Raw genomic sequence first — 14,420 nt, forward strand, 5'->3', positions numbered from 1 at the left:
ACTCTTGGGCTCAAGTGATCCTCCTGCCTCAGCCTCCCAAAGGTTTGGGATTATGGCATGGAGAAACTATGCTCTCTTCTGTATGTATTAAACAATGACTTCCATTCCTTGTCCCTCTTTCCTTGGCAACCACCATTCTGCTTTTTGTCTCTTTTTTTAATGTTTGATACCATGTGGTTCTTTGTAGTGTATTATTTTGTAGTAATAGTTTTTAAAGAAAAAAATGCATGGGTGTTTCTGATAACACTTCATCCTATTTCGCCTATCTGATGCTCAGTTTATATTGCTTATACCTTAATAATGTGGAAATTATTCACCATTTCATTTAATTTGAGCTATATTTTTAATCCATAAAGCACAGATCTCTTGAATTGTGGCATAGATTTTAGCTATTAGTTAAATATAGTTTTATATAGTTACACCACGTTTTTATGGTCATTAAAATATCATAATAGGCTAGGTGTGGTGGCTCATGCCGGTAATCCCAGCACTTTGGGAGGCCAAGGTGGGCGGATCACTTGAGGTCAAGAGTTTGAGATCAGCTTGGCCAATATGACAAAACTTTGTCTTTTAAATATGCAAAAACCAAAAAAAATTAGCTGGGTGTATTGGCACTCGCTTGTAATCCCAACTACGTGGGAGGCTGAGATATGAGAATTCCTTGAACCCGGGAGGCAGAGGCTGCAGTGAGCCATGATCACGTCGCTGTACTGCAGCCTGAGCGACACAGTTGAGAACCTGTCTCAGAAAAAAAAATAAGTATAATAAAAGTGTTCACTTACAATTTTTGTATAATTTATGTTTTTATTTTTATTTTTTTGTTGAGACAGTCTCACTATGTCGCCCAGGCTGGAGTGCAGTGGTGTGCTCTTGGCAACCTCTGCCTCCCGGGTTCAAGTGATTCTCCTGCCTCAGCCTCCCGAGTAGCTGGTATTACAGGCACCCGCCACCACACCTAGGTAGTTTTTGTATTTTTAGTAGAGATGGGGCTTCACTGTGTTGGCCATGCTGGTGGAAAACTCCTCACCTCACATGATCCACCTGCTTTGGCTTTCCAAAGTGCTGGGATTACAGGCGTGAACTACCACGCCTGGCCTAATTTTTGTATAATTTATAGTCAATAATCTATAAGGTGAAAAACTCTACTATCTCTATATTTATTTTTTTGTTTCCTTTTTTATTTTTTGTGGCAAAGTTTCACTTCCTTGCCCAGGCTGGCCTCAGAACTCCTGTCTTCAAGCACTCCTCCCTTCCTCCCTGCCTTCTTTCTCAGCCAGAGTACTGGGGTTATGGGTGTTTTCTTTTGGAACATTTTGATTTACCTTTTTTATTAAAAAAATTTTTTTTGCGATAAGGTCACACTCTGTCACTCAGCCTGGATTTGTCACCATCACAGTTCCCTATAGCTCAACTTCCCATGCTCATGCAATCCTCCCACCTCAGCCTCCTGCGTAGGTGGGACACTACAGGCATGTGCCACCATGCCCAGCTAATTTTTATATTTATATTTATATTTGTATTTGTATTTGTATTTTTTTGAGACAAGTTCTGGCTTTGTTGCCCAGGCTGGAGTATAGTGGCGTGGTCTCAGGTCACTCCAACCTTTGTCTCCTAGGTTCAAGCCATCCTCCTACCTCAGCCTCCCAGTAGCTGGGACTACAGGCACACTCCCCCCATGCCTGGGTAATTTCTTTTGCATTTTTTGTTGAGACAGGGTTTCACCATGTTGCACAGGCTGGTCTTGAACTCCTGTGCTAAAGCCATCTGCCCGCCTCAGCCTGCCAAATGCTGGGATTAAACTTTTTGTAGAGGTGGGGTCTCACTGTGTTGCCCAAGCTGGTCTCAGACTCCTGCGCTCAAGTGATTCTTTCACCTTGGTGTCTCAAAATGTTAGAATTACTGGTGTGTAGCTAGGCGCGATGGCTCACGCCTGTAATCACAGCACTTTGGGAGGCTGAGGCGGGCAGATCACTTGAGGTCAGGAGTTCGAGACCAGCTTGGCCAACATAGAGAAACCCTGTCTCTACTAAAAATACAAAATTAGCCGAGTGTGGTCACGCATGCCTGTAATCCCAGCTATTTAGGAGGCTGAGGCAAGAGAATCACTTGAACCTGGGAGGCAGAGGTTGCAGTGAGCCGAGATAGCACCATTGCACTCCAGCCTGGGCAACAAAAGCGAAACCCTGTCTCAAAAAAAAAAAAAAAAAAACAGCTCCTGGCCTAAATTTAGCTTTTTAAAATCTTTCTTTTGACAGACTATTTACTCAAATTATAGTATGTTTATGGAATTTAAAAGGAATTCTTTTGGGAGGGATATGACGTCTTGCTATACTGTCCAGGCTGGTTTTGAATTCCTGTGCTCAAGTGATTCTTTCATCTCAGCCTCCCAAGTAGCTGTGACTATAGGTGTGAGCCACTGTACTTGCTACCAGAAAGTAGTTTCAATTCAGTTTATTTTATTTCATTCCATTTTTCTTGAGACAGCATCTCAATCTGTCGTCCAGGCTGGAGTGCAGTAGGGCGATCAGGGCTCACTGCAGGCTCAACCTCTCAGACTCAAGTGATCCTCCCACCTCAGCCTCCTGGATAGGATTACAGGCATGTGCCACAATGCACAGCTAATTTTAAAAATTTTTTTCTAGAGACTGAATCTCTCTATGTTGCCAGACTGGTCTTGAACTCCTGGGCTCAAGTGATCCTCCTGCCTTATGCTCCCAGAGTGTTGGGATTACAGGCATGAGCCTCCATGCCCAGCCTAATCGACTTTTAGAAAAACTTATTGATTCCTCAGTTTATTCAAGAAGATATTTAAGGAGGTTGTTTAATTAGTATGTGTTTATATCTTTGAATTTATAAAACTTAGAATTCAGACATGAGTGATTTTGTCAGAAGCTTTATTTTTCTCATGTGTAATTTGTATCATTTTTAGGCAAAGTGTTTCATGGATTTCAAAGCTGGAGGCACCTTATGTCACATTCTTGGGTCTGCTTACAAGTATAAAAATGAACAGGGATGGTAAGTTTTTGTATTTGTTTGCATGTTTTGATCTTAAGTTATTTACTTTTAAGTCCTATTTCCTTGTGTTAGAAAATCCTGTAAGCACATTATGATTAATGTGTTTTACCAAGAGCCCTAATTTACCTTGTTTCTACATCCAAGAAAAATATCAACCAACCACGTATGTATTTACTTACTTATTTTTGAGACAGGGTCTTAAAAATAGGACCAAGGCTGTCAGCGAGGCTAGAAGTGCAGTGGTGCAATCTCAGGTCACTGCATCCTCCGCCTCTCAGATTTCGACCAATTCTCATGCCCCAGCCTCCTGAGTAGCTGGGACTACAGGCATGCATCACCACGCCTGGCTAATTTTTCTATTTTTAGTGGAAACAGGGTTTTGCCATGTTGTTCAGGCTGGTCTCGAACTCCTGGCCTCAAGCAATCCACCCACCTCAGCCTCCCAAAGTGCTGGGATTACAGGGATGAGCCACCGCACCTGGCCACAACCATGTATTTATTAGGCAAGTGATTTCTTTCTTTTTTTTTCCGAGACAGAGTCTCGCTCTGTCGCCCAAGCTGGAGTGCAGTGTCGTGATCTTAGCTCACTGCAAGCTCCACCTCCTGGGTTCACGCCATTCTCCTGCCTCAGCCTCCCGAGTAGGTGGGACTACAGGCACCCACCACCACGCCTGGCTGATGTTTTAGTATTTTTTGTATTTTTTCATTTTTAGCTAACACAGGGTTTCACCGTGTTAGCCAGGGTGGTCTCGATCTCCTGACCTCATGATCTGCCCGTCTCGGCCTCCCAAAGTGCTGGGATTACAGGCGTGAGCCACTGCGCCCAGTGTGATTTCTTATATTTGATTTTTATAGTAACAGGTATACATTATTAGCAAATTAGAAGGTAGGCTTGCCAGGAAATGTGTAAATGTGTATAATGAACTCATACATTATGTTTGAAGTGGATAGATAGTATTTTTGTTTGTTTTGTTTTTTTGAGACTTAGTTGCGCTCTTTCACCCAGGCTGGAGTGAAGTGGTGCGATCTTGGCTCACTGCAACCTTTGCCTCCAGGTTTGAGTGATTCTCCTGCCTCAGCCTCTTGAGTGACTGGGATTACAGGCACCTGCCACCATGCATCCAGCTAATTTTTGCATTTTTAGTAGAGATGGAGTTTCACCATGTTGGCCAGGCTGGTCTCAAACTCCTGACCTCAGGTGATCCACCTGCCTTGGCCTCCCAAGGTTCTAGAATTACAAGCCACTGTGCTTGGCCAGATAGCAGTTTTAAGAGATCAAGTTAGCTAGGCCTTCAAGAGTGTTCCATTTTGCTATCCTCAGGACAGTGATAAAAGGAGAAATACATATCTTTGCCTAGGTCAGTGTTGGAGATAGATTGAGAATCCCTGCAGATGTTCCTGCCATTTTGCTCCCTTCAGTCTTTTCCCCTTTTCTATCTGTCTCTCTTGGTACTATTTCTTTTTTTTTCCCCTTGAACTCTGGGGTTTCCATCAGTTGCTGGGACTAGTGATGTTTGACGATGATGGTCCTGAGCTGTGGGGTTGTCAGGGACATACTTCACAGGGTAGGGTTGGGAGAGTGGAGTATATTGTCTTGAAATTGTTTGGTATTTTCAGTTGAGTTAGCTGTGCACAGTTCATAAGCTTAGCATCTTTCCAGGAGAATACACATGTAATTTATATATTTTACTTTCAAAGTTAAGGTAACCCCATACTTTATGGCTGGGAAGTGCAAATAAATATTTAGATCAACAATAAGGACAAGTGTGCAATTAAATTATTTATATAGTAAATAGGACATATAAACTAACATGTATTTACTGAAACTTTTTATATATGGATGGTGTTGAATAGATGTTGATTTGGATCACCTGAGGTCAGGAGTTCGGGTCCAGACTGGCCATCATGGCGAAACCCTCTCTCTACTAAAAATACAAAATAAATTAGCCAGACTTGGTGGCGGGCACTTGTAATCCCAGGTACTCAGGTGGCTGAGACAGGATAATCACTCGAACCCGGGAGACGGAGGTTGCAGTGAGCTGAGATTGCGCCACTGCACTCCTGCCTGGGCAACAGAGCAAGACTCTGTCTCAAAAAAAAAAAAGATATTGACTAAAAGCATGAGTCTTTTTTGTTTTTGTTTTCAGAGGTAGCTCTCTGTTTTCCAGTTCTGTGTCTAGCTCTGATGTTGGACCTCTCACAAGGGTATTCCCTGATCTAGGACCAACGGCATGTTTCAGTACTCGTAGAGATGGTTTGTTCCCTACTCTTGACTCTGGGTTCCCGGTTGGAACTCTTTCTGTCCCTGGTTCTTGTTCAGCTTCTATCACAAGTCCTGACCTGGACACTTAAGGACAGAATTCCAAAGTGATACGATTTTTCATAGGTCACGTATTGTGGAACTTGCTTTGTGTCTATAGTTTCTGCACAATGAAAAAAAAATTTTTTTTGAGACAGAATCTCGCTCTGTCACCCAGGCTGGAGTACAGTGGTGTAATCTCGGCTCACTGCAACCTCTACCTCCTGGGTTCAAGCGAATCTCCTGCCTCACCCTCCTGAGTAGCTGAGATTACAGGTGCCTGCCACCACACATGGCTAATTTTTGTATTTTTAGTAGAGACCGGGTTTCTCCATGTTGGCCAGGCTGGTCTTGAACTCCTGACCTCAGGTGATCTGCCTGCCTTGGCCTCCCAAAGTGCTAGGATTACAGGCTTGAGTCACCGTGCCCGGCCACAGTGAAATATTTTTGTCTGAAATCACTTGCAGTAGTTTAGAAAGATATGTATAATACAGGTCGGGCGCAGTGGCTTGCACCTGTAATCCCAGCACTTTGGGAGGCCAGGGTGGTCTGATCACGAGATCAGGAGTCAGAGACCATCCTGGCCAACATAGTGAAACCTCGTCTCTACTAAAAATGCAAAAATTATCTGGGCATGGTGGCATGCGCCTGTAGTCCCAGCTACTTGGGAGGCTGAGGCAGGAGAATTGCTTGAACCCGGGAGGTGGAGGTTGCAGTGAGCCGGGATCGTGCCACTGCATTCCAGCCTGTCAACAGAGCAAGACTCCGTCTCAAGAAAAAAAAGAGATACATATGTAATACGATTTCCTTAAAATTAAAAATGGGGCTAAAAAAGACGTAAAGGATAGGGTTAGCATTGTCAGGAATAAGAATTTTTCCAAGTCTCTTATGCAGATTGTGCCACAATTATTTCCTTTCAGGTATAGTTATGTATCCAGTTTCAGTGTGTACCTTCTCTCATCTCTTGTGCCTCACACTTGAAGTGAGTGCATATGTTAGTAACTTCCCCACTCTGTTTGGATATCTGAATGCTGACCTGTCATTCTGACCATGCCCTGACTTGCCCCATGCCTAACATGCCTCTCAGAACCTTGTCTGTGTTCTTTAATTGAACCTCACAGTCTAGGTTGCGTTTCTGGCTTTAGGTCCAAAGTTTGCTGGTTTCGTTATTATGGCAAGCACTATTTTCCTCTTATTTCATTGTGGTTCTGCTTTCTTACTGACTTCTCAGTAGTCTTTGTTTTAGTCGCTAATGGCATGAAGCTCTAATATCATGCATATGAGGTTGAATGGGAATACCTGGTAATTACTAGCATATTTGTGAAGAGACTGTACATATCAATATTACAGAATTGGCCAGCTGTTGTGGCTCATGCCTGTAATCCCAGCACTTTGGGAGGCTGAGGTGGGCGGATTGCTTGAGCCCAGGAGTTTGAACCCAGCCCAGGCAACATGGGAAAACTCAGCCTCTACAAAAAGTAGAAAAATGAGCTGGGTATGGTGGCACATGCCTGTAGTCCCAGCTACTTCGGATGCTGAGGTGGGAGGATCACTTGAGCCCAGGATGTAGAGGCTGCAGTGAACCAAGATTGCACCACTGCACTCCAGCCTGGGTGACAGAGACCCTGTGTCAAGAAAAAAAAAAAAAAAAAAAGAGAAATTACAGAATTCTTTCTGTAATTTGATCTTTCTGGATGTTTGATCTTTCTGGATGTTTCTAAATAGGCAAAATCAATGAGTGTCTTATTAATGGTTTTTCTTCTGAAGGATAAAACTTTGTATAGATTTGAAGTGTAGTTATACGTAACTGAAGGATAACAAGTTTGACCTATTCATGGAAATCCAAACAGATCTCCCAAAGGAGAGATTAAATACCAAGTTCAATTAAGTAATAGAGAATTGACGTTAGTGCCCACGTGCCCAGAGATTAGGATGTTGTTTATTTTTTCCTACAGTTCTAAAGAGATTGTTACATTTTTTTTTTTTTTTTTTTTTTGAGATGGAGTCTTGCTTTGTCACCCACCGGGCTGGAACACTATCTTGAATTTACCAAGAATGTTTAAATTAAGTTTTGCTTTCTAATAATGCAGAAAGGTGTTCAAGCTTCAACCCGAAAGAGGAATGCAGATTAGAACTATAATCATTAGGCCGGCATGGTGACTCACGCCTGTAATCCCAACACTTTGGGAAGCCGAGGCGGGTGGATCAGCTGAGGTCAGGAGTTGGAGACCAGGCTGGCCAAAATGGTGAAACCTCGTCTCTACTAAAAATACAAAAAATTAGCCGGATATCGTGGCGGGTGCCTGTAATCCCAGCTACTTGGGAGCCTGAGGCAGGAGAATCGCTTGAACCCGGGAGGTGGAGCTTGCAATGAGCCGAGATCTCACTGTTGCACTCCATCCTGGGCAACAAGTGTGAAACTCCATCTCAATTTAAAAAAAAACCACAAAAACTATAATCATTAGATATTTTAAAATCTATCGCAGATTGACAAAGATTAAAAGGTGAGGTAATGTAAAATAAAAATAAGTACACAGTTGGCTACTGAGAGGGAGAAAGGCATAATACATTCTTAGTGGAACTATAAATGAGTACCATTTTATTGGAAGATGATTTTGCCAGTTGTGTTACGTTTGTATTATGTTTCTTATTATTTCAACTTGAGTATCTCTAATTCCTTACAAATCCATCTGACTAGTACTAGGTTCTAGAAGAATCCCATAGGAGGGCTCTAGAAAAAAAAAACCAAAATCAACTGGAAAGAGATATTCTTGCCCTATATTATCACAGTCCTATAGAGAAAAGCAAATAAATACATTTTCCTTTTCTGACTTTTTTTTTTTTTTTTTTTTTTTTGAGATAAGGTCTCGCTGTGTCGCCCAGGCTGGAGTGCAGTGGCATGATCTCGGCTTACTGCAAGCTCCGCCTCCCGGGTTCACGCCATTCTTCTACCTCAGCCTCCCGAGTAGCTGGGACTACAGGTGCCCGCCACCACGCCCGGCTAATTTTTTTGTATTTTTAGTAGAGACGGGGGTTTCACTGTGTTAGCCAGGATGGTCTTGATCTCCTGACCTTATGATCTGCCCGTCTCGGCCTCCCAAAGTGCTGGGATTACAGGCGTGAGCCACCGTGCCTGGCATTTTGTTTTTCTTTTTTTGAGACGGAGTCTTGTTCTGTCGCCAGTACAGAGTGCATAGGCGCCATCTAAGCTCACTGCAACCTCCATCTCCTGGGTTCAAGCTATTCCCTTGCCTTAGCCTCCCAAGTAGCTGGGACTGTAGGTACATGCCACCATGCCTGGCTAATTATGTTTTAGTAGAGACGGGGTTTCACCATGTTGACCAGGATAGTCTCTATTTCTTGCCCCCATGATCCGCCCGCATAAGTGCTGAGATTACAGGAGTGAGCCACTGCGTCCCGCCTTTCTGACTTTTTAAATCTTTGACCATTTAAACTGTAAATGTAAGCTCTCAGTTGAGGGTTTACTAATTAATATAAAAGTCTTCTGCATTGTTTCCTTTTGTCAATCTACTGGGCAATATCTTGCTGTAGCCTTTCAATCTAAGACAATAAATATGCATTGTGTGTCAAAAGGAATTACAGGCTGGTGGGAAGCCAAGGTGAAAGGTTCGCTTGGGCCCAGGAGTTGGCGACCAGCCTGGGCAACATACAGAAGCCCTGTCTCTTGAAGAAATTTTAAAATACTACCCCAGGAAGGTAGCATGTACCTGTAGTTCAAGCTCCTCGGTAGGCTGAGCCGAGAGGACTGCTTGACCCCAGGAATGCAAGGCTACCTACAGTGAGCTATGACTGAACTGCTGCAGTCCAGCCTGGATGACAGAGCAAGAGTCTATTAAAATATATATATTAAATAAAAATAGAAAATTTTAAAAAAGTTCCTCTACTAACTGTATTCCTCCAGTTTTATTGCCTCTCGTGAGTATATTTAGGGCTACCTCTAGAAAATGGTCCGAATAGGGCCGGGCACGGTGGCTCACATCTGTAATCCCAGCACTTTGGGATGCCAAGGTGGGTGGATCACGAGGTCAGAAGATCAAGACCATCCTGGCTAACATGGTGAAACCCCGTCTCTACTAAAATACAAAAAATTAGCTGGGCATGGTGGTGCATGCCTGTAGTCCCAGCTACTTGGGAGGCTGGGGCAGGGGAATCACTTGAACCTGGGAGGCGGAGGTCGCAGGGAGGCGGAGGTTGCAGTGAGCCAAGATCGCACCACTGCACTCCAGCCTAGCAACAGAGCAAGACTAGCAAAACTCTGTCTTTAAAAACGAAAGAAAGAAAGAAAGAAAGAAAATGGTCCGAATAAAAACAGTCTGTTTTTTTTTTGAGACCGAGTGTCACTCTGTTGCTTAGGCTGGAGTGCAGTGTCACAGTCTGGCTCACTGCAAGCTCTGCCTCCTGGGTTCACGCCATTCTCCTACTTCAGCCTCCTGAGTAGCTGGGCTTACAGTTGCTTGCCACCACGCCCAGCTAATTTTTTTTTTTGTATTTTTAGTAGAGACAGTGTTTCACTGTTAGCCAGGATAGTCTTGATCTCCTGACCTCGTGATCCGCCCACCTCGGCCTCCCAAAGTGCTGGAATTACAGGCGTGAGCCACTGTGCCCAGCCTAATCAGACTTTAACACTGGATGGATCCCAGGTGAAGAGTTTATTCCATAAAAGTTGTGTAAAAGGGCGTCAGAAGGAAACTTCTAAAGGGAAAAACAAAAATGCACTGAGCCAAGCGCAAGACAACAATAGAGCCAAACAGTTTTGTGGGGAAGTTACTAAAGCCGGTCTCAAATAAGGAGCTTTGTACGATGACAGCAAGCTAGACTACCCTGGAGACCATCCCCACAGGATGGTCTAGTATGCTGTACCCCAAAAGGGTGGCAAACATCCTAGTAGGATCAGGTGTGGTACCTCACACCTATAATCCTAGCACTTTGGGAGGCTGAGGCAGAAGAATCATTTAAGGCCAGGAGTTCAAGACTAACCTAGCCAACATAGCAAGACCCCATCTCTATTAAAGAAAGAAGAAAAGAAAAAAACATGAAAGATGGCCAGGTGTGGTGGCTCACATCTGTAATTCCAGCACTTTGGGAGACCGAAGCATGTGATCACCTGAGGTCAGGAGTTCGAGTTCAGCCTGGCTGACATGGTGAAACCCTGTCTCTACTAAAAATACAAAATAACTGGGTGTCATGGAGCACGCCTGTAATCCCAGCTACTCGGGAGGCTGAGGCAGGAGAATCGCTTGAATCCAGGAAGCAGAGGTTGTGGTAAATCGAGATCACACCACTGCACTCCAGCCTGGGCAACAGAGTGGGACTCCATTTAAAGCAACAACAACAACAACATAGAAGATAGGCTTAGCTTCATAGAGCAAGTGACTTGGGGACTGATTCTGGAAGTGATAGTGTCAGGCCCATTGAGTGGGTAGTAACATCCTGGAAAGGCTATAGAGTTTAAAAAGAAAGATTGGAAGTGTGGGGAACATCTCCAGGATAAAATAGCATGACATGTGAGTTAAGCCTATGAGCTCTGGACTCAGACTGCCTAATGCTAGGTAGTATCTGGTAATGATTAAGAAAATTATAACTGGGCCAGGCGTGTTGGCTCACCTCTGTAATGTCAGCACTTTGGGAGACTGAGGCAGGAGGATTGCTTGAGCTCAGGAATTTGAGACCAGTTTGGACCAATATAGTGAGACCTTTGGCTTTACAAAAATAAAAATAAAAAACAATTACCTGGGTATGATGGCTGGTGCCTGTGGACCCAGCTACTCAAGGCTGAGGTTGAGGTGGGAGTATCCCCTGAGCCCAGGAGTTCAAGGTTACAGGGAGCTCTTACTGCACCGGACCTTTCCAGCCTAGATGACACAGTGAGACTTTGCCTCCAAAAACAAAAATTATAACTATAGCTAACATTTATTGATCAGTTACTTTATATTAAATTTAAGCACTGTTGTAGTATATACCTCATTTAACCTTCACAAAAACCCACAGTAGGCTATTACATTTATGAAGCAGTCAATCCTTGGGTTAACAAATTGCTCAAGACTAATGTAGTTTTCCACAATCCTTACTTTCAGTCACTAAGCTCTACTCCTCTCCTGGATGTTAGTGTTAAAAGAACTAAAACAGAGCAAAAACAAAGTAGGTATTGAATAAAAAGTAAGGAGAAACAGGCGTTAGACTTTGTAAAGATTTAACCACATGGAGGTGACATGCTTGGGAACTTAATGTAAAGAGACATTAGAGAAGAGTTTCAAGTAAAGGTAAATAGATCAGTTTTACCACATTTAGGAAAACAGTGCTTGTTATTCATACTTGCGGGTTTGGTATACCCCCAGCAATCAAGTGATTTCAGATTAAGGGATAGTCTCTGCTCTTGACTGTTACTGTGGCCAGTTAAAAATTTTATTTGGAGAAACCTTGTCTGTTTAAATCACGTCTTACAACTGTATCAGAATTAAATACCCAAGATGCTTTCCTTTATCTGAGAGAACACAGATACTGCTGAATTTGAACAAATGATTTTTATTTTTTATTTTTTATTTTTTTTTATTTTTTTATTTTTTATTTTTTGAGATGGAGTCTTGCTCTGTCACCAGGCTAGAGTTCAGTGGCATGATCCTGGCTCACTGCAACCTCTGCCTCTCGGGTTCAAGCGATTCTCCTGCCTCAGCCTCCTGAGTAGCTGGGATTACAGGTGTGCTCCACCATGCCCAGCTAATTTTTGTATTTTTAGTAGAGATGGGATTTCACCATGTTGGCCAGGCTGGTCTTGAACTCCTGACCTTGTGATCCGCCCACCTTACCTCCCAAAGTGCTGGGATTGCAGGCGTCAGCCATGGTACCCAGCATGGATCTGTGAACTACTTTTCTGTAAGATGTAAGATGTCTTAGATTTAAGGAAAATTAGATAGATATGTCATGGAATTGATACTTCATTTTCCCTGAGGTGGATCTTAATATCTCTTTTATAAGGGTGTTGATACTGTGTATTCTTATATTACTGAGAGAATATCTCACACGTTTTGTAGAGTGTTATTTTAATTTCCAAATCTTTCTAACTCATTTGCATCGAATTCTAAAACCAACTTTTCATTTGTGTTTAAGGTGGGAGACAAATTAACTAGGGTTTTTCCTTTTTTTTAGGCGGAGGTTTGACCTACAGAACCCATCCCGAATGGATCGTAATGTGGAAATGTTTATGAACATTGAAAAAACATTGGTGCAGGTAACTTGGAAACTTAGGTTATTTTAAAAGTTTGCCTTTAATATATTTTCAGTTTTAAGATTGGCGGGCCGGGCGCGGTGGCTCACGCCTGTAATCCCAGCACTTTGGGAGGCTGAGGCAGGCCTCCCAAATCACGAGGTCAGGAGATAGAGACCATCCTGGCTAACATGGTGAAACCTTGTCTCTACTAAAAAAAAAAAAAAAAAAAAAAAAAAAAAAATTTAGCTGTGTGTGGTGGCGAGTACCTGTAGTCCCAGCTACTTGGGAAGTTGAGGCAGGAGAATGACGTGAACCCAGGAGGCGGAGCTTGCAGTGAACCAAGATTGCGCCACTGCACTCCAGCCTAGGCAGCAGAGCGAGACTACGTCTCAAAAACAAAACAAAACAAAAACAGATTGGCTTTATTGGATTGCCAAAAGAACAAAGGAAGAAAATGTTCTGAAAGGTATTGTTTTATTATTTTTATGGGTGTTTGGGGATTAGAGCTATGATTAATCTTGTCTTTAAGACTATTAAAATTTATGGTGAAATAATTTATAATTTTCTTCATTAATTTTACCTAATGTATTGTTTGAATTGCCTTTATTTTATTTTTATTTTCTTTGAGACAGGGTCTCACTCTGTCTCCCAGGCTGGAGTGCAGTGGTGCAGTCATAGCTAGGCTCACTGCAGCTTTGAACTCTGGGACTCAAGTGATCCTCCCACCTCAGCCTCCCCTGTAGCTGGGACTACAAGCACACGCTATCACACCTGGCTAATTTTTTGTATATTTTGTAGAGGTGGAGTTTTGCCGTGTTGACCAGGCTGGTTTCGAATTCATGAATTCAAGTGATTTGCCTGCTTGGCCTTCCAAAGTTCTGGGATTACAGGCATGAACCACCGAGTCCGGCCTGCCTTCATTTTATTTGGTTTAAACACTCTTCCATCCTACTGTTCACTTGTTGGTTTAAACACTCTTCCATCCTACTGTTCACTTGACTGAATATTTTCTTTGGGTTTGTTCCATGGTTGTACCATAAATACACATATTATTTCTCTAACTGTATTATAACCTGGAAAAAGGAATGCTTAATGTCCTTATTTGTGTTTCCTAATATGTTCATTGTTTAATAATTTATGGTGATCACTAAATTAACCTTCCTGGGGAGAGGTAGCTGGCAAAAATTCAGTTAGATATTACTGTTAACTTAATATGTGAAAGTTGTTTGTCTCACAGATTCTTAGCTAGGGAAACAATTGGATATGTTTTGTTTGTTGGGTGAGAGTTTTTTTCATGATTTGGGGAGTCAACATACATGTTTTGTCATTGCTATTTTTAAGATTAACTGTAATCCCCTTCCATAGCTAAAAACACTACATTAGACCATTAAAGTAAATTTGGGTAAAATTGGAGGGGAGAATTAATCTGGCAATCTGGTGTGGTATCTTAATGAAAACGCTGCTGAATTTCTTTAGGTCATGCTTCTCAATATTTTTTGTGGCAGAAAAGGTTATCTGGGGGTGGTTTGTGTATTACATAAATAATGTGATATTATTTCAAAACCAAGAGAATTTGAAAGTCTGTTCTTTTCATCCTCAGAACAATTGTTTGACCAGACCCAACATCTACCTCATTCCAGACATTGATCTGAAGTTGGCTAACAAATTGAAAGATATCATTAAACGACATCAGGTAATAGACACAATCACTTTAGATAATAATAGACATGATCACTTCATTTTGTAATTGTAAGCCTCTAATAAATGTCAACCATAGTAATGCTTTGGATTTCTTGATATATTTACATCAAAATAATTTTTTTTCTTGAGTTTTTATTTCTCTTTTTAGAGGTGAGGTGTCACTGTGTTGCCCAGGCTGGA

General features: G+C 42.3%; 1 protein-coding gene across 1 annotated transcript in view; it reads left to right on the forward strand.

Moving 5' to 3' along the window:
• The window catches only part of SMARCC1 (SWI/SNF related BAF chromatin remodeling complex subunit C1), a 191,170-nt gene that overhangs the window by 37,847 nt on the left and 138,903 nt on the right, over positions 1-14,420 (forward strand). Inside the window, exons 3-5 of the mRNA XM_038004010.2 lie at positions 2,930-3,015; positions 12,479-12,560; positions 14,140-14,232. Coding sequence (XP_037859938.1) covers positions 2,930-3,015; positions 12,479-12,560; positions 14,140-14,232 — 261 coding nt within the window. The remainder of the gene's footprint in view (positions 1-2,929; positions 3,016-12,478; positions 12,561-14,139; positions 14,233-14,420) is intronic.

The sequence above is a fragment of the Chlorocebus sabaeus genome, chromosome 22 (assembly GCF_047675955.1).
Source record: "Chlorocebus sabaeus isolate Y175 chromosome 22, mChlSab1.0.hap1, whole genome shotgun sequence".
NCBI lineage: Eukaryota > Metazoa > Chordata > Mammalia > Primates > Cercopithecidae > Chlorocebus > Chlorocebus sabaeus.